This window comes from Delphinapterus leucas, chromosome 6, assembly GCF_059928025.1.
Source record: "Delphinapterus leucas isolate spDelLeu-1000000601 "Yukka" chromosome 6, BTC_Dleu_Yukka2, whole genome shotgun sequence".
NCBI classification, from domain to species: domain Eukaryota; kingdom Metazoa; phylum Chordata; class Mammalia; order Artiodactyla; family Monodontidae; genus Delphinapterus; species Delphinapterus leucas.
In genome coordinates, this window is record NC_143134.1 from 90,150,547 (window position 1) to 90,170,044 (window position 19,498).

The window sequence follows — 19,498 nt, forward strand, 5'->3', positions numbered from 1 at the left end:
GGCCTTTCTCTCCCCAGCTGCACCGAGGAGCAGAGGGAAAGTGAAGGGAGTCCTCCCTGCTCTGTGCCTGAACGTGAGGGCTGGCCTGTTCCTCAGTGACCCTTATGCCTCTGTGCCTGCAGGACATCATCCTCACGGTGAAGGAGAAGCTGTCGATCCGAAGTATGGAGTACTTTGCGCTGGCCCTGGAGGAGCAGTACAACATCTCACGGCTGCATCTGCTGCACGAGGAGGAGCTCATCCAGCAGGTACCACCTGCTTCTGCTCCTGGTGAGGAGATCTGAGCTGGGCAAGCTGCACGCCTCAGCCAGAACCTTTGGGTATAGGGCTGAGTGCATCTGCAGGTTTGATGCGCTTTCTTGTGCCCAGAAGGCACAGAGCTCACTCAGCCTGGTTTTTGTATGAGGTAGGCAGGCCTCTGTTTTGCAGACAAGGAGACAGAGGCTTAGAGAAGTAAGGTGACTTACTCAAGGTAACACAGCCAATAGAGCTCTATCTTTTGCTTCCAATTCTGATGACCTTCCTCTGAACCTGCTGCGTTTGAGATGTCAGGGAAGCATCTGTTGCTGTGTCTAAGCTCTTTTTGTGAGACTTGCCCTCTGAGCTCGTCCTTGACGGCAGGACAGGGCTAACACAGTCAGTCCACCTGTACCACTCAATCTTTCAGCCACTCAGTGATTTGTCATACTAGCTTTTTAAAGCCAAACACAGGTCAGTTCCATAATTTTTAAGAAGAAAAACAGCATGAGCAAGGCATGAGCTCATGAAAGCCTCTCTGAGCATTCTTCACTGCAGATGAATTCCTACCATGGTCACTCATCTTCTAATACTGCTGCTTACAAACCTGTTTTTAAATCACTTCTGTTCCATTAGCATTTGAAAAAGAAATCAAGTTAAATCACTAAGATCATTGAAGTGAAAAAGAAGTAAGGTACAGGAGAGAGAGAGAGAGATATACGCGCGCACACACACACACACACACACACACACACACATACACACACACATAGATATGTATATATATAATGTATAATATACTATTATTTGTGGAAAAGAAAAGAATGTACATTTATAGGAGCATATATACACATAGACTGTCTCTGGAACAGTATATAAGAAACCAGACCCAGAGATTTCTTCTGGAAAGGGGTTGATGGGATCAATGGGAAACTTTGCTCTTTTGAGCCTTTTACATTTTATACCCATGGGAAAGTTAAATCGGCGGCAAAGGTCTGCACTGACTGGGGAAGCACTAAAACTGAAATCTCTGGGGACTTTCATTGTCTTTTTAAAAAAGTTGTTTTGTGGAATAACTGTGAGAACAAAAGCCGAAGGTGAATCGTGTCTCTCTTACGCATCCCAGGTGGTACAAAGGGAAGAGTCACATGAGTACCGCTGCCTCTTCAGGGTGTGTTTTGTTCCCAAGGACCCCCTGGACCTCCTGAAAGAAGACCCAGTAGCCTTTGAATACCTCTATCTGCAGGTGACCCGGTCTGCCCTTCCTAAAATAACAGTGGTTGTTCTCGAAGGGGGCACATTGGGTTATTTTGAACATGAGCTCAAGGCAATTAAGCAGCTCCCTGGTAGGGATTATCTTTATCTGAGGGAGAGTGGGCCTGATTATCCCTCAGCATTCCTTTTTATGTTACTGAGTTGCTATGTTAGGAGATTTGCAATATATTAATGAAATTAAGGCTTAGTCCTCAATGTAGATGATACATTTTCTAATACCATTTAGGATCTTTAGAGTTACAGTTTTTACTGCTAAAAGGGGCATTAGTACTTCAGAACCTTACTTCAGAAATGATGAAACTGGGTCTTGGAAAGGTCACATAATTTGCCTGGGTTCCCCATTTGGTGGTGGAGCCAAAAATGGGTTCCTTGATCTCCTAGCCCGGTGTTCCACCTGTTCTATTTCCTTAGGTGAGGTTTATTACGTCATTTTTATTCTGATGAAAAAATCATTTGGGAGACATCACCATTTTACAGGTGAGATAACTAGGTGTATTGATTGTCCAAAGTCTTATAAAAATGGTGGCAGCAAATAATAACAACAACAGCAGCAGTACTTTATATTTGAATAACACAGCGTCCCTATACCTGCTTTCAAATGCATTATCTAATTTAAACCTCAGAGAAGCCATATAAGGTAGATGTGACTATCCTCATTTATCAAGGGGAAGTACCAGTGCGCAGTTAGTCTTAGTCAAGTAACCAAGGTCACACAGCCCAGAATTGGCAGAGCCAGGTCTCAAAGCTGCCTTTCACCTGAGAGAACAAGGAACACAATCTGTTCTTGTTTCCCAATTCCTCTGATCTAATCTCTCCTAGAGCTGCAGCGATGTGCTCCAGGAGCGCTTTGCCGTGGAAATGAAATGCAGCTCTGCGCTCCGGCTCGCGGCCCTGCACATCCAGGAGCGGATCTACGCATGTGCCCAGCCACAGAAGATCTCTTTGAAATACATAGAGTGAGTGGCAGGGGACTTCTGTGTCCCGCCAGCAGCAGCTGTGTTGCATTTGTAACTTGGCTGGCCCTGGGCCAGGATGGCCGGATTCACAGAAAGCTGATAGTCACCCACCTACCCATCTGCCTGTTGTCTTCCCATTCATTTCCCTCTCCACCCTGTCCAACCCAGCCTGGCTTCCCCAGATATCAGAACCTGGCTGCTCCCTCTGGGGCAGAAACCAACTCCAGATGGAATGACACAGGATCCCTTTGTAATTTCCCAGTTCCTGGGAGGATGTCTCGGGAAATCAGTTGACAACTTCAGCATAAAGCTCTTCTGAGGGCAGGAATGCCTTGAAGACTCATTTGGTGTGAACCAGTTGTGTTGCCTTAGATTCCTATTAGGGTAGTTTCAAGTCCTGAGGTTCTGATACCTCCTGATTCTCAGCTTAAAATTTCACCTTGCTCTGTGTGGTGTCACCCCGATTTGCTAACCTCTTGCCTGAGCATCAAAATCGGATGGGGAATTATATTTTAAAAAATAAAACAAATCCTTGGCCTTACCCCTGATATACTAGGTCAAATCTCTAGGGAGTGGTACCTGAGACTCTGTATTTTTAATGAGTTTGTTGGGAGGTTTTGAGGCTGTTAGCCTGGCATCATTCTGAAGCATGGCCTCAGGGATTCACAGGTGCTATGTGTTGCCCCATGAGAGTGTGCTATACAGGTGTGATGAGTAATGAGCTCCTAGAATGACCATGGGGTTTAATTCCTGAATGGCTGGTTTTTGTGGAGTGTGTGTGTGTTTGAATCGATGGATGGATGGATAGATAGATAGATAGATAGATAGATAGATAGATAATTACACACACACTCTTCATGTATATATTTACATACACTCCACAAAACCAGCCATATATATCTTCTGCTGAAAAAGAAGCTTATAATTACAGTATTCTTAGAACACTAAGTACTGAATCAAATATAATTATGCTCTTCATTAGAGTCAAGTACACTGTAAAAATGGGCCTCCTTGTCTCCAATGTCTTGTGGCAGGAAGGATTGGGGAATAGAGAACTTTATATCTCCAACTTTGCTACGAAACATGAAAGGAAAAGACATCAAGAAAGCCATCAGCTTCCACATGAAGAGGAACCAGAATTTGCTGGAACCCAGACAGAAGGTAATGTAGCCACAGCCCTTGTCGATCACACAGCTGTCTGTTGTGAAACCTCAGGGAAAGAATTTTCAACATTGACTGCATTTTAGACAAATGAAAACTCTGACTTCAACAGTCTTTTTCATTTTCTTTTTTCCTTACTTAAGCAACTTATTTCTGCTGCCCAGCTACGTTTAAATTATCTACAGATCCTTGGGGAACTCAAGACATATGGTGGGAAAATCTTTAATGCTACTTTAATGGTATGTATTAAAGAACTGTGGGGTCCTATCCTTATAAAGGTTGCAAGAGGTTCTCTGAAGATCAATGTATCTGTTAGCCTAAAATTCCTGAGGACTGGGTCATGGACTAGAATTTGTTTGGGAAACTAAATATTACGCCATTAGGGAGTGTCTATCAAGACATTGCTTAGAGCCAGCTCTCTGACAGGTGCTGGGAGAGGCAGAGCTGAATGAGATGTGATTCCCACCCTAAAATGATGGAGCAAGGCACCCAACAAGACAAAGCAAAGCCACAAGAGGCACAGGACCATTGCTGTGGGGTTTTTAATGACAGAGGCCACCACTGCTAGCTTCAGGTTGAGTGGGGAAGAAGGGGTTAAGGAAAGGCAAGAAGGTTGGATTTGGCCAGATTTCAGTACAGAGGAAAGGCGTTTTGAGGGCAGGGTACTGTAAGAAGTTTACCCTGGAGCTTTGGGTATATGAAGGTAAAGAGGAAAAAATGGAAATCACAAAGGAAAGATAAGAATGTTAGACTGACTGCCATGCTGGGGCCCCGATTGTTCAGAAGAAGGGAAGAAGTAAGGGGTGGAAGGGTGAGAAGGGAAAAGAGAAGCAAAAGAGCCCCCTGCTGTGTTACCCATTCCTCCCCTGGCCTGCTTTTTGGAGCCTAGGCCTAGAGCTATGTGCTTTGCCGCAGTCAGTGATGGGGGGGTGTGGCCTAAGGGAACTCTCCCTCACCACTCAGTCAGCCCCAGAACTCTCCAGCACAAAGCCAGACAATTTACCAGTTTTATATATATAGTTTATAATAGCAAAACTCCTTTCAGTGCATTTGGTGTGCCTCTCAGTCATTTACAGCAGTGATGGGTCAATTTAATCAGACTGCTGACCTAACAATGTAAATGGAAAAAGAGAATCAGTGTTTTGAGAGAAAGGAAGAGCATCAGATAGTCAGAGGAAGGGAAAAATAGATTGAGTCTTTGTACAAGTAGAGGACTAAATGGTAGAAAAGAGACTAGATCACAGCAAGGAAACTTGAAAGTACAAGAAAAACTGCCCACTTTTCCCAGGGGCTAAACCTGCCCTCTGCCAACTGTCTAGGTCCCATCCCCAGCTCCTCTTTACCTTTCTTGTCTAAGGAAAGAGCTGGTAGTGGGAGGAGAAACCAACCACGTTGAACTGGCTCAGGGTGCTTGCTGGGCACTGGGGGTTACAAATGTAGATACATGCAGACTCTGTTGTCAGGGACCTTAGCATGGAATATGACTTAAATACAAAAAATTACAGTAAGAAGTCTTACCTTAGTGCTATCAGAGAAGTGCAGAGGATATGGTGTGAAAACAACACAGAGGAAAAGGACTGTTGTGGTTTGAGGAGCAGGTCAGGCCGATGTTTTCTGTAGGCAGCAGGTTTTGATGGAAGCTTTTAAAGAAGGGTCAGGATTTCAGTAGATAGTGATGACAGCCAAGGGATTCCAAGAGGAGGGCACAGCATGCATATAGGTACATAGGTGTGAAACTATATGGTTGTGTTTATGGAACAGGTCAAAGTCCTGTGGTTTGATTCTCTATTGTGAAGTGTATTATGGGAGATAAAGTTATACTTAATTTATCTGTAGATGGGGCCCAGGTTAGGCTATCATCTAACTTGGTAGTCTAGGGGAGTGGTGGTAAGGACCTGAAATAAGAATCAAGGGGTTTGCAAAGAGAGGTATCATGTCCTACATGTATAATGTATTTTTTCACTAGCTTGTGAATGGAAACTAATTCCCTTTCCCGCCTTCTGCAGTTACAGGATAGAGAATCCTACATTGCCCTTCTAGTTGGAGCCAAGTATGGCATTAGCCACATTATCAACAGTAAACTCAACATCATGTCCACGTTGGCAGAGTTTGCAAACATCAGTCGTGTAGAGCTGACAGAAGAGTCTGAGAAAGTGAGCATGGTCAAAGTGCATCTTCAGAACATCAAGGTAATACGTGGGGAAGAGATTTTTGAGTCCAGCGTCTGGAATCTGGGGCTAAATATTCAAGGGTAGTTTATATGAGTTTGGATATTAAGAAAGTCTAATGTCCAACATTTGCTTAAGAGATGGAATTGTCCATTCTGTCCCATCAAAGGGAAAGTGATGAACAGGGTGCATTTTCCTGGACAGGTCCTAAAAGGTTTTTTATATAAACTGAGCTGGACCATGTACTTTCCTGATGGGTTCAGAAACTTAGATGGGAGCACCAGAGGGTTTTATTACATGCATGGGACCAGAATGGCTGCCCAGGACTTTGGGTGGCAGCAGTTGAAATGGGTAAATGGTGTGGGGTACTTCCTGAGCCTCTCTGGAAGGTCCTACAGTTATCCTGCCTTCCTTTGATTTAATCCCAACATGCTCAGGGCTGGTGCTTCATTCTTCTTATCCCCCTATCCTCCTTCTCTACTCGCTCCTGCTTCTTTTCCTTTTCCAGGTCAGGTCTTGAAGGGGCCCCATGGTATGAATGAACAGGGTAGGGTGGTTGGGATGGGGGACAGGAGACATTGTGGAGATTGGATGGGAGGATCCCACTGTGCATGTGTGAGTGTGTGTGCATGCATGTGTAGTTGTGGGTGTGCACACGTGTGCACACTCATTTCAAGTCTTGTAGATGAGAAAATGGGACACCAGGGGGCCTGCCTGTGGACCGTGGCTGGATTTAGTTGGAATCTCTCACTGGCGCCACATGGCCTTGTTGTCAGTCTTCAGACTATCTATCCCTTAGCCTTTTATAAACATAAGAGCTCTCTTTACTTTCAAAGGTTCTGACTTTGCTGCTGGAATCCAACAGTGCAAAAGACCTAGCCTGCCTGATTGCTGGGTACTACAGGCTATATGTCGACCCAGTTACCTCCGTTTTCCTCTGGCCGGGAAACAAACAACAGGGGCACCGGGTATCCGCTGAAGAAGGTGAGGCGCTGAGGCTTGCCCCAGTAAGGACAGGCCCACTTCACTACCTTGTAGGTCAGGACAGCCTAAAAAGAGGTGGTACCTTGAATGGATCTGAGACTCCAAGTGGAAGTAAGCAGTTGATCTTTCCAAAATCCTAAATAGAGAAGCTTTCTTTGTACCTGAGAGTCCCCTAAAGCCAAAGAAGGCTTTGGAAGGTCTCTGATTCCCTGCAGTATTTTCTAAACTCATCTCTAAGATCCACTGCATTTTATCTTTCTTTGCCGGTAAAACAAGATGTCAGTTATTTGTTCAGAAAATACAGCTGACCTAGCTTCTCTTCCCATTCCTGGGCACTCTTTTGCATTTTCTTGAATTATAATAAAAATTCTCAACCTCACATGTTTAGAAGAAGGGGGTACCTGGAGATAGAAGGGAAAATCATATGATGTAAGGAATGAAGTAGGGGAGGCCAGATGAGATGAACATTTTCCCAGGCCAACTCCCAGTTTCTACCAGGCTTTGCTTCAGCACTACTTTTTTTTTAATTGGGGTATAGCTGTTTTACAACGTTGTGTTAGCGTCTACCGCGCAGCAAAGTGGAGTTCCCTGTGCTCTACGGCAGGTTCTCATTAGTTATCTATTTTATACATATTAGTTCGTGTATATATGTCAATCCCAATCTCCCAATTCATCCCACCCCCCCTTTCCTCCCTTGGTGCTTCAGCAGTATTGATGCAGCATTTTCCCAGTGGTTTGCTGATAAATGTTTAACAACTGTCTCTGCAGGGATAAAACAAAACAAAACAGAATTCTAATTTGAAGCAATTGCCTATTTCCATGGCATAAACACTCCCACCATGACTAATTTCAAGCCCCCGATGTGCTGTCACTGAACACGAAGGCGGGGAGAGGTGCTCAGTAACGCACCATTACATGGCATTTCCTCCATGTGGATAAAATAGGCATAAGTAGTCATAGATACTGGATGAGACTAAAGTAAAATAATTAGGAAGTGAAGATTCTGTGTGCTTGTTACCTTTGTCTTTCACACAATTTATGAACAAGGGATGATACTTCTGAATATGGTCAGGGAGACAGCGCCCCATGGAGTGGTGCTGTTGTGGAGGCCTGCTGGGGGCGCAGGGCAGGCGGCAGTGGTCACAGGAGGCCTCCAGAGCAGGAGGTATTTGAAAGAGGTCATGAAGAACATGGTGGAGTTAACCAGGCAAAGAAGGGAGGAGAGATCCTTTGAAGCAGAGGGGACACAATGGAGGCATGACACGAAGGGTAAGGTCGTGATGTGTGAGAAGCTCCCTGTAGTGGCTGGAGCATGGGAAGGCTGCAGTGGGTGACCAGGCTGCTGAGAAGGGGTGGGGGCTGCACTGTGACAGGGTGACAAAGTTGCTGAGGAGGGGTATGGGCCATCCTGTTAGAGGGTGACCAGGCTGCTGAGGGGATCAGGGCCATCCTGTGAGAGGCCCCAACCTTAGTAGGAGAGCTTAGGTGCTTCCCTGTAGACAAGAGAAACCAAAAGAGGGTTTAAATAGAGTGTAATGTGATCAGAGAGAAGTTTAGAAGGATCACACCTGGAGGCTTATGGTGCATGAGAAACTGGAGACCTGGCTCAATGCCCCCCCAACACTCTCACCATGAATCCCTCCCAAGTGCCAGTAGTGGATGACTTTTAACTTTCCTAAAAGCCCTGTGGCACCAGTAGGTCCCTAGGCCAGGCTTCAGAATGGTGCCAGCCTAGCAGCCTCAGAACCCCCAATAAAGTTGCTAAAATACAGATTCCTGGGCCTCACTCCCTAGATATCAGACTCAGTTCATCAGGGCTAGGTCCAGGGATCTGTTCTGTTTTGTTTTTTTAATATGATTCCCTATCTGATTTTGATGCCCAGTCAGGACAAGAGAGCTGAGAGTTTTAGGAGGGCCTTAGGAAACCAACTAAATACCCAGATGTTTCCATGGACAGATAGATCTTTTTGGATATGGAGGTAATCCTGTCTCCTTTAGTGGTTGTTCAGATAGATGTGGGAAAGGAGACTTGACACTGTGTGGAGAACATGGAATTTGGAGTCCCATGGACCCTGTGTCAGTCAGTGTAGCATGACCTGGGCCTGTCACCCTTCTGAACCTCAGTCCTCTCATCTGGAAACTGGGAGGGCAGGCAGAGAGGGGGCGGGAGGATACATAAGCATCTGCCTGTCCCCAGATGCTGTTTTTAACCCTTGGTGTCTCCTGTGTTTCAGGCTACGAATCCAGGGCATGCAGTGACTCCGAGGAGTCCTCTGAAGTGGACTGCGTGTTGGAGCCCCTCTCTGACAGACACCTGCTGAAGCTGGGCCCCTGCAGACCACTTGTAGAAGAGGAGCAGCCTCCTGGGGACAGCTCCACGCCTGAGGTGGCCGAGAAAGGCCCAAGCACCTGCGGGGCTAGCAGCAAAACAGACAGTGCTGAGTCTGAGGCATCGGACTCGGCCAACGCTGAGAGCCGAGGCTGCAGGACCAGTGGCTCAAGCGAGTCCATGGATGCCCTGGAAGAGGATGACCTGGACGCCTGCTCCTCCAGCAGCTCCGGCTTCTTCCACCTGGGCTCAGTAGGCTTCCCAGAGAATCTTGATTCTGACAGCCAAGAGGAGAGAAGCAGGATCGAAACCAGTGGCTTTCTCTGTCTCCTGGACCTGGCTCGGAGAGCCAACCCTGAGTGCCAGAAGACAGAGTTTTCTGAGAGTCCCGCTCCTGACACATTCAGCTGGGGACCGGAACTGAGCGCGGTCAGGCTGGACCCCAGGATGTACGAGGGCAGCCAGATTGACTACTACAACCTGTGCACCAATGTCTCCCCCGCCAGCCACCTGAGTGACAGCTCGGACAGCACAGCTTCCCGGCAGGGTCGGGGCCTGGCAGCCTGGGCCCAGCAGGGAGGGCCTGAGGCCCAGCCCAGCTCCACGCTGCAAGCGCTGGCCCTGTGCCTGCCGCTGGCCTTGGAGGATGGCAGTTCGGATGAGGAATACTATGATGCAGCTGACAAGCTCACACCCCCAGATGCCTCCTCAGGTGAGCCCTCCCTCGCAGGTCTGTGGATTGTGCAGGGAGCTCCTCAGTACCCACCGGGGTCAGGGGCCAAGCTTGATGGGAAAACAGGTAGGTAAAGCACGGTCCTTGTTCTCTTTTGAGGTGGGCCAGCTGGGCTCAGTGGATCACATTATGGGCATCCCGACTTCAAGTAAGGGCTACAAGGGAGGTTCAGAGAACTGTGGGCAGGCAGAGATGGGTGGCATTAATTCAACAGTGGCAATCAGGGAAGGCTTCCCAGAAGAGGCAGCAAATGGGCCAGGTGTTGTAAGATGGACAGAATTTACACAGAAAGAAAAGGGTTTGACAGCCCAGCAGAGGGAAGCAGCTGTGCCATTGTTGACCCCAAAGCTTTAAATGAGGCCTTGAAACAAAAAGAACCTAACTGACAGGCTGTTGGTGGCCGTGAAGGGACCCGGACATAAGGCAGGGGGATCATGTTTCTTTCCGGATCCTCGTCCCTTCCTCCACAAAGGGTGTGGGGTGTCTTTCCACACAGAATGACTTCCTAAGCTGACCAGAGATCCTTGCGGGACATTTACGCACACACACACACACACACACACACTCACTCTGAACTCTGAAGAAGAAAATTGGAAAATAGCACACAGACATTAGGGGTGACCTACTAAGAGCTGGGGAAGCTGCAGCCCTTTTCTTTGTTCCAGCCCTTTCCTGTTGTGCCCTGCCCTCTAGTGGTTTCCCGTTGCTCGTGGGAGAAAGGCCAGCTTCTTAGCAGCCCCTGCAAGGCTTCTTGAGGCCCTCTGTGACATGGCCTCTGCCTGTTTCTCTCCTTCCCCCGAGCCCTGTCCATGCATTCCTGCCACACAGACCTCCTTGCCATTCTTTAAAAGTGCCCAGTTATTTTCTACTTCCAGCCTTTGCACATGCTGCTCTTTCCACCTGAAACATTCCTCATCCTGATCTTTGCTTGCTGATGCCCATCCATCTATCAGGCCTCAAATTCACTTCCTCTGGGAATATTAACCAGACTGCCAGGACTAGGGCAGGTCTCCCCATCCCTGTCACACACCCTGGGTGCCTCCTGCCTGGCACTTGGCACTGCCTGTAGTTGCATATTTATTTGTGTGATTTTTGTATTGATGTTTCTCTCCTTCACTAAACTGAAAACTTCTTTGAGTGTGAACTGTGCGTTTCACACTCATCTCTGTGTCCTGGCACATAGTGCCTGGCGGTTGCTGCTAAATGGATAAATGAATGCACTCTCCACCATCTACCCTGACTTCGTTAACTGACCTAGAAACCTATGGCCAGATTGTGCCCTGCTTCCCACAGAACCCAGCCAACTGCCATCCATGCCCCCAGCCTTGCCCTTCTGGGTCAGCCATTATGCTAGAGGCAAGATGGGTGTGAGACAGACCATCAGTCAAGGCCTTCCTTTATGGGAGTCCAGTCAGGGATATAAGGTCCACACTGGACACTCCCTCTTTTACAGAGAGCCAGTGAGGAGCTGGGGAGACAGCCCAGACCTGGGACTCCTGAGCCTGGGGTCTGGTCTGGCCCCTGACTCAGTGTGGGAGCCTCTCCCTTTTTAGGCTTCAGAAACACCCTTGGTCAGTGGCTGTAGGTGGCCTAGAGCGGCAATTCCAAAATGTGGCTGGAATTCCAAAACATCGAAATCACCCAAGGGACCTGTTTAAAATATTGTATATTCCTAGACCCCAGCCTCAGAGATTCTGATTTAGGAGGTCTGAGGAGCAGCCTAGGATTTGATGAAGTTTTTAATAAAGTTCAGCCAGGGTGCAAAACACTGGTCTGAGTCTAAGAGCCCCCTGATTCTCAGGTGCTAGCCTGTGATCTTAATTCCTTCTGGCTGATTCCCAGGACTTCTTCACAAAAGTGCATCTCCTTGCAGAAAGATCCATCCTGGTATGTGCAAGACCCCTCATGCCCATGACTGAGAGTCACAGCCACTTTTTGTCAAAAGAAAGCTCGCTTGGGACCCTCACCCATGTAGTGACAATCATAACAATGACAGCACTGGCTCCCTTTAGTGAACACCCATTAGGCACAGGCCTTGTGCCAGGAGCTTGATACGTACTAAGTCATCTAACCAGCGTGGCAGTGCTGATCGACACCACTGGTACTGACTGACTTGGGTTAATGTAAGCACGGAGAGAAAGTGTTGAAAGGATGTAAGATAGCTTAGAGAATTGCCAGCAGAGGTGAAGACCTGGTTCAGACACAGGCAGCAACCAGATCGGGGGTGGGATAGCAGGATTCTTCATTGTACTGTCAGGATACTGTGGCTGCAAAGAACGGGCTCTACTGTTTTTTGTGTTTTTTGTGTTTTTTTAATCAATGTGTTTGAGTTTGAAATTTTAGGAAATTTTGTGACTGACTTTCTAGGTCATAAATCTGACCACTTGGCTGATGTGGATAGGGCCCCTTCATTAATAGTTCCAGCAGACTGTAACCACTGGGGAGATGTCATTGCCCAAAAGGAAGTTGGGGTACTGTGACCAAAAGATAAGGCAATGGATCTTGGGCAACCAAGAACCAAAAAAGGTATCCCACGGTGATCATCCCCATCTTTCAGAAGAGGAAATTGAGGAGCTCAAGATTTAACATGCCCACGGTTACACAGCCCAGCCAGGATTTGAACCCAGGCAATCCTGAGTCCTGAGCCCAAGATCTACAAGTCTCTTTGTTGTTGTGCTTTTCATGTTCTTTTTTCTTTCTTGGTTCTCAGGGCTCAGAGCTGCTTCTGCTGCAGAAACCAGTGCCACAAGCTCACAGAATAAGGCCAGCACTTGCAGCCCTGAGGACAGCCTGAATCCTGAGCCAGGGGGAAGAGAGCCAAGCAGAAGGGGAGGGGTGAAAAAGTATGCCAAGACCCTGAGGAAAAGAAGGTCTTTCCTAAAGACCGACTACACCTGTCAGGTCTCATTTCCCCTGATGCCATCAGCCTCCCTGGAGAGCGTGGATGACGTGTGCTACTATGACCGGGAGCCCTACCTGGCCCTCAGTGCACCCTCCCCAACTGTGTCCTGTCTGCAAGACGTGCAGGGTGAGCCTGGCCTCCTGGAGACCAAGGCCCTGGGGCTGCTGGCTCCCCTGAGGGAGACCAAGAGCAAAAACCCAGCCTCCCGGGCCATGGAGATGGAGCCAGAGACCATGGAAACCAAGTCGGTCATCGACTCTCGAGTGTTTTCTATTTCTGCCATTCGCCTCCGGATTGACCCCAGCCATAAAGAGAATTCTGGGATTGCCCCTCTGACCGCCAGTGTTGCCAGTTCCCCAGAAAACACTCCTCACAGTCCCAACCCAGGCTTATCTGGCCCAGATACGGCTCAGGTAGGGCTTCCCCAGACCTCATCTCCATTTCAAGACTCGGATGGCAGTGCCCCCCGAGAACTTGCCATGGAGCTTGGGGACAGCACCTCCTCCCTCTCCAGTGCTGACTTGAACCCAGACAGAATCTGCCTGACCATCAGCCCAGGGCCACATAATATCTCTCAAGGAGACACACTAGAGCTGGGAGGAGTCCAGATAGAAAGAGGACTGGGATCTCTGTTTACAAATCACATGCAAGAAACTGCCCCCCAGGACACAGGGTCTCTGTTGTCTCCTCAAGACAGGCCTAGAAGTGGTGAATGTGGAATAAATTCAGAAGAGAAGATGGCTTCTTTCCCTACAAAGGAGGAGCAGCAAGGACAACTATCTTTGGAACATGATAGAGAAGTTACAAACAAAAATGGCACCAACTTATTTCATGATGAATCTGAGAAGGATCCAGGTGACCCCGAGGGTGACGTGTTGAATGCTGTTCAACAGACTGTTGGTGTCAGTGGTCCAGCTGGTGGCATGGTAGCCTCCCTCTCCTTGGAGACTCCTGTAACAAGGACTGAACAGACCCCACCACATTCCCCCAGAGACCCCCAAGGACAAAGCAGAGAAACCCCAGGCCAAGCCTGCCAGGCCCAAGAACAAAAACTATTGGCAGAGCTGGATTTAGACCTGGATTTCTTGCTTAGGGACCAGACCATTTCATCAGCTTTCCCTCTGGAGGTCAAGGCAGAGCCACCTAACCATGTGATAGGGGAAGATACCACCCCTAGGGACACTCCTCAGCAGGTCTGTTTGAATCCAGGGCCTTCTCTGCCAGAGCCACTACCGTGTTCTCAAGAGGAGCCCCACTTAGAAGGTTCAAATCATTGTTCACTGCCAGAAAGCAAAGACAAAAGCCCTAGCATGTGCCTTCCTAATGAGAAGTCTTTCCTGTGCTTTGCCCCAGAAAGCTATCCTAAAGTTTCTGCCAGTCTCAGGACGGCCACATCTTCGGGGTTTGCAGGCGTGAATGAGACTGTGGCCCCTAGAACTGGGATGGAGCAGTGCAGCTGCCAGTTCTCCTATGCCACATGCTTCCGTGGCCTGCAGCCAGAGACGGAGGAGGAAGACAGGGGCCTGGAAGCACACCCCACAGCCCCCCTCACCTCACCACCCTCTGCAGGAGGCCAGCTGGCCCTACCCTGGAGGCCTGCCCGGGTCCACAGCTGCAGCACTGAGCCCCTGTCGAGGAACAGCCACATCTGGCCAGAGTACTGCGCCAGGGCTCTGAGACAGCTGAAAGCTGCCCCTGCCAGCACCCCCGAGGGCTTCATCCAACTCACGGAGAGCTTGCTGGAATTAGAGAACATTTTAGAAGCTTCCTGGGGAAATGGGAACACGCACCCTCCCGAGAAGTGCACCTGGCACTTTTCTGAAAGCCGGAGCCGCCTTTGCATGGGCTCCCAAAAGCTCCTGTTGAGCTGTCAGCACGTGATCAGAATGGACCAGTCCCCCGAGGAGATGCAGGGTGCTGTGCGCGACACCTTCCAGCACCTGGTCCAGCTGGCCGGCCTGTGCTTCCAGTTCACAGCCTGCAGCCGCTGCTCCACCCGACACAGAGAGGCAGCGGGGAACCTGAGGGATGTGGTGTACACCTACCACCAGTTTGTGGAGGCCGCTAAGCTCACCTGCGAGAGAGGCTACCATGACCTGAGTGTGAAACTCTTGGCCCGTCAGTGTACGGCCCTCACAGCTGCTGTATTCTGTTTGACCCAGAAGTTCTGGTTCTCCACTGCCCTGTGAGAGGGCCAGTTGGCCAGACCCCCTGCCCTGCCCTGGACACTTCCCTGAGCAGCTCCTACCATTCCTCTGCCCACCCCTCTCAAATGTTTATTATTTAGAGTCTTCAAATAAACTGCTGCTTAATCTTTGCCTGAATCATACAGAGTGATGACAAGTTTGGGCCAAAAGCATCCGCTCATATTTGTTCAACAAACATTCACTGGCTTATTCATAAAGATGAGTAAGACAAGCCTCTGCCCCTGGCCAGGATGCTCACAGCCCCTCTGGGTGGGTACAGATAAGCAGATTGCCATCAGTAATGTGTGTACCCTAGGAGGAGCATACCCTGCGAGTGTGGAAGCAAGAAGCCACAAACTGTCCCAAGAAGGCAGGGATGAGGGAGGAAGGTGGAGCCACTGAAAAATTGTCTTGACTTCTCACATCACACTGATTTGGCAATAACCTCTGCAAATAGGAGTGAATACTTGGGATATTTGATAGATTCCACCTTCACAAGTTTTGGTTTGCAGCACCTGCGCCTGGAGGCCTGGTATTCTTGGCGGCCTCGCTGCGATAAGCATAGGTTGCCACTAGGTGGCAGTAAGCACCTTAGTTGCCTGGCCCCCCATATCCAGGTGTGTGCTCTGTGTGTTACCTGAAATTGACTCCACCCTCTATCCGTTTTAAATATCTAAAAAGGCAAACATTAAAACCCTGAATTAGATTTGCCTTTTTAAGAATAATATTAGAGCAAAAGAAATATATTCAGAACCTTTCTCACTAATTCCAGTAGAGCCATTTAATCCCTGTTAATCTTGGTGGGACCTTGGTCGGACATGCTACTTAACCTCTCAGTGCTTTGGTTTTCTCTTCTGAATATTGGGGATACTAGTGTCTGCTTTGTAGGGTAGAAATCTAGTAAATACTCAAAAAAAGTTAGTAATAATCCCCAAAGTTTATGGATTCTTCTCCTAGTATGAAACCCTTCCTTGCATTTTGTTTTCAGACTCCAGGAAAACTGACCTGAAGACAGCCTTGGGAGGTCTTTTTCCCCTGGCTTTTCTGTCCAGGCAAAAGGTGGTTTAGACACTCACTTTGGGCTATCAGAGTTTACTCAAGCGGTCCTCCTGGGGCTCCTGATCAGTTGTGGGCTCAGTGCTTCCTCTGCAATTTGTCTCCTCTAAGGTTCCCTAATTTCTCTCCTTCACCCAGCAAAAGCAGGGCAAAGGTGAGGGTGTTAAGTGACATACCCAAGCTCTTGCCAATCAGAAGGAAAGCAATATTTGGGGAGAAGAGAAGAGAATCTACCCATCCCCTGTTACCAGTTACTTAGTAGCCAGTTAACCAGTACTAGTGCCAGGAAAAGATTTATTTTCTTAAAGGCCTCTTTCTTTTCACAGAATACTTTGAATAAAATTTAAATAAGGCTCTTGAAAATAGATTTAAAGTGATTTCATGACAATGGAAAATAGGAACAATAGGACACCCAAATACTAAAAATTGTATGATGCTAAACAGGACTTGAATACTTTTACTGTGTTCACAAACTTAGGGAAGGAGCTCAGGACTTCAACGCAATCAGAGCTTGAATCCTGGCAGTGTTGTTATAGGTGCTTCTCTGAGCCTCATTTTCCCCAAATGACAAAAGGAAATAACACTAGTCTCATTTAGTGATGGCCTACAATGTGCCAGATGCCTTATTTGGATAACTTGAATACATTTTCTTATCAACACAACACCCAAACTAGAGATTGTTATATAATACACATTCAGCATTATTGTGAGAAATAAATTCTCATGGAAGGCAGGATGGAGACTGTGAAGCCTCAGGCACAGGCACTCAGATGTTTTGTTTCCTTCTTCCTTTGCTTCCTCTCCCCTCAAATCCGTTAGCTTCCTTGGGTTGCTACTGTATGGAGCCAGCATTTTTGCTCTGAGCCTCCATGAGGTGTACTAAGTCCCAGAAGTTCTGAAGCAACCCCTCATCGCTTGTTGAGAAGCTAAAATACAGGGGGTTTGCCATGTTTAGCACTTTCTCTGAGATACACAGCTCCCTACATGAAAGCAGGACAGGACTGCCTACTCCCCAACACAGGAATCAATTGTTTAATGACTGAGAAACGACTGGATATTTACACTCCTTCATTTTTCCACCCACCAACATATTGGCGGATTTATTTCTTTAAACAAACATTTATGGTACACCCATGCCAGGGTGCCTGATGTAGGATTATGGATGTAAATAGTTGGGTGAGAATCTTATCTGCAAGGGCTCCTGGTCCGAGAGGTAAGATGACATGTAGAGATAGAGACCTACCTAAGGCATGGTGTGCTCAGGACTACCAAAGAGAACAGATAAGGTGCTGTAAGAGCTCAGAGGAGAGAAGTAATTTGGGGGTGTTGGGGGGAGTGGTGATCAGGGAAGGCTTCCTGTAGGAGGCAGCATTAATTAGAACTAGTATGTCAAGAAGTGTTGATTGGGGACTTCCCTGGTGGCGCAGTGGATAAGAATCCGCCTGCCAATGCAGGGGACACGGGTTCGAGCCCTGATCTGGGAAGATCCCACATGCCATGGAGCAACTAAGCCCGTGCACCACAACTACTGAGCCTGCGCTCTAGAGCCCATGATCCACAACTACTGAGACTGTGAGCCACAACTACTGAAGCCCGCGCGCCTAGAGCCCGTGCTCCGCAACAAGGGAAGCCACCACGATGAGAAGCCCGCGCACCGCAAGGAAGAGTAGCCCCTGCTCTCTGCAACTAGAGAAAACCCACATGCAGCAAGGAAGACCCAACACAGCCAAAAATAAATAAATAAATTTATAAAAATAAAGTAGTTTTGTTTTTAAAAAAAGTATTGATTGAGTAGCTATTGTGTGTCAGGTTTTGATTTTGGTAGATAGGAAGGTAAGTTTTTCTCAAGAAGGGAGAAAAATCACTTGTTTGTTTATCCTGTTGACAAATATTTACTGCATTGGCACCGGGAATACAATCACTAACATGATAGATGTAAGTCCCCTCGAGGAACTTATAATCAGCAGGGAAGACATAGGAAAAAAAAAAAGATTACTGATAGGTGAAGATTGAAATAAAGAAAACGAAGAGTGCCAAGATGGGGCTGGGATGAGCCAATCTTCCCTGGGGGCGCGGGGTGGTCAGTAAAGGCCTCTCTGAAGAGGGAAGGTTTAAGCAGAAGCTTAAAGGGTAAGAAGGAGCCAGCCATGTAAAAAGTGAGAGAAAAGGGAACAGTAACTGCAAAGGCTTTTGTTGTGTTTAAAGCATTTCAAGAAGATGGGTGTGACTGGAACACAGTAAGCTGGAGGAAGAGTGATAGATGAGGTCGGAGGGTCAGCCAGGAACCAGGCCATGCAAGGCCTTGGGGAGGTTAGATTTTACATCCAATTACAATGGGAAACCACTGAGGGGTTTGGAGTAAGGGAGACACATAATCATTCGGCAAATGGATGGACGCCGGAGGGGGCTGGGCAGTGATACCAGCTAGGTGGCCTTTCTGTGGGGAAAAGCCCCACTTTTGAATGAGCTTCATGAGCTCATTGAAAAGTGAAGAGACACCAGAGCAGTGGCAGGGAGGGATGAAAGGTATTCGGTACAGCTGAGTGCAAGGTGCAGGGACTGGAAGGTGTGGTGGGAGCAACTGAAGACCATCTGAGCCACTTTGCAAGTCCTGCTGAGTGGAAAGCCAAGGCCAGCTTCTGAGCAGAGAAGACAGCTGGGTTTCCGAAAAAGCCCTTTGAGGAAGAAAGCATGTTTAGTTTTAGTATTTTACAAGTTGCTCCAGTAGCAGATTATAAAGGATGGGTTAAAGCATGGACTGGGGATGGGGTGGGAGGTGCTGGAGAAGCTGTGGAAAGAAAAGTCCTGAGGGGAACCGTGAGGCCAAGGACGGATCCAACAAGGCTGTGGTTTCTTGGGCAGGAGGTGTTTCAGGTTCATTCATGGTAGGGTCCCTCGAAAGCATGAGACCCCTAGGACTGCAGGAATAAAGGGAAGAGTGGTTGATAGCTTTTATCAGGCCAAGGCTTGGACAAGTCGCTTCAGGTCTCTGAGACTCAAGTTTCCCCGTGGATTTGTGAGGCGAGAAAGAGGAGGGAGAGTGGCCAGAGGCTAGACTAATTCGTGATCTGCCCAAGCCGGGATATCTGTTATGATCCTGGATAGCCAGCTAGTGGTGAGGGGAACTATGTCAGCTCGTGGGCTCTTCTGGTTGTGGGGAAGCCCAGGGAGACCAGGGCAAGGCAAGGCTCCCAGGTTGCGAGATGAGGGGTGGTTCGAGTCTGGTTTCAGCCCACCTTCGCCGTGTCCAGCCCTTGACAGCCATCAAAGCGCCTGGTCACCTGCAGCAGCCCTGTGAGGTCGGCGAGCGGTTGGGATTGTATGCCCAGCTAACATGCGAGGAAACGGAGGCTCAGTGAGGCGCGGCAACCTTCTGGCGGGACGCAGCTCCTTAGTACTACCGTGGGCACGGCAGCCGAAGCCCAAGTCTTCGCGGAACACACAGCCGCTGGGCTGAAAACGACAACTCCCAGAATGCTACTCGGAGAGGGGCAGGAACCGGAAGTGAAGT

The 19,498-nt window shown here is 48.3% G+C and overlaps 1 protein-coding gene across 3 annotated transcripts in view; it reads left to right on the top strand.

Annotated features, from left to right (window-relative positions):
* Window positions 1-17,735, top strand: part of FRMPD1 (FERM and PDZ domain containing 1) — a 133,503-nt gene extending 115,768 nt beyond the window's left edge. For all 3 annotated transcript variants that reach the window (XM_089913421.1, XM_022600267.3, XM_089913422.1), the window contains 9 exons: window positions 123-248; window positions 1,364-1,483; window positions 2,332-2,468; window positions 3,503-3,629; window positions 3,773-3,868; window positions 5,636-5,818; window positions 6,634-6,781; window positions 9,016-9,822; window positions 12,554-17,735. In XM_089913421.1, coding sequence (XP_089769547.1) covers window positions 123-248; window positions 1,364-1,483; window positions 2,332-2,468; window positions 3,503-3,629; window positions 3,773-3,868; window positions 5,636-5,818; window positions 6,634-6,781; window positions 9,016-9,822; window positions 12,554-14,934 — 4,125 coding nt within the window. In that variant the 3' untranslated portion in view covers window positions 14,935-17,735. The remainder of the gene's footprint in view (window positions 1-122; window positions 249-1,363; window positions 1,484-2,331; window positions 2,469-3,502; window positions 3,630-3,772; window positions 3,869-5,635; window positions 5,819-6,633; window positions 6,782-9,015; window positions 9,823-12,553) is intronic.
* Window positions 17,736-19,498: the final 1,763 nt, after the last annotated feature.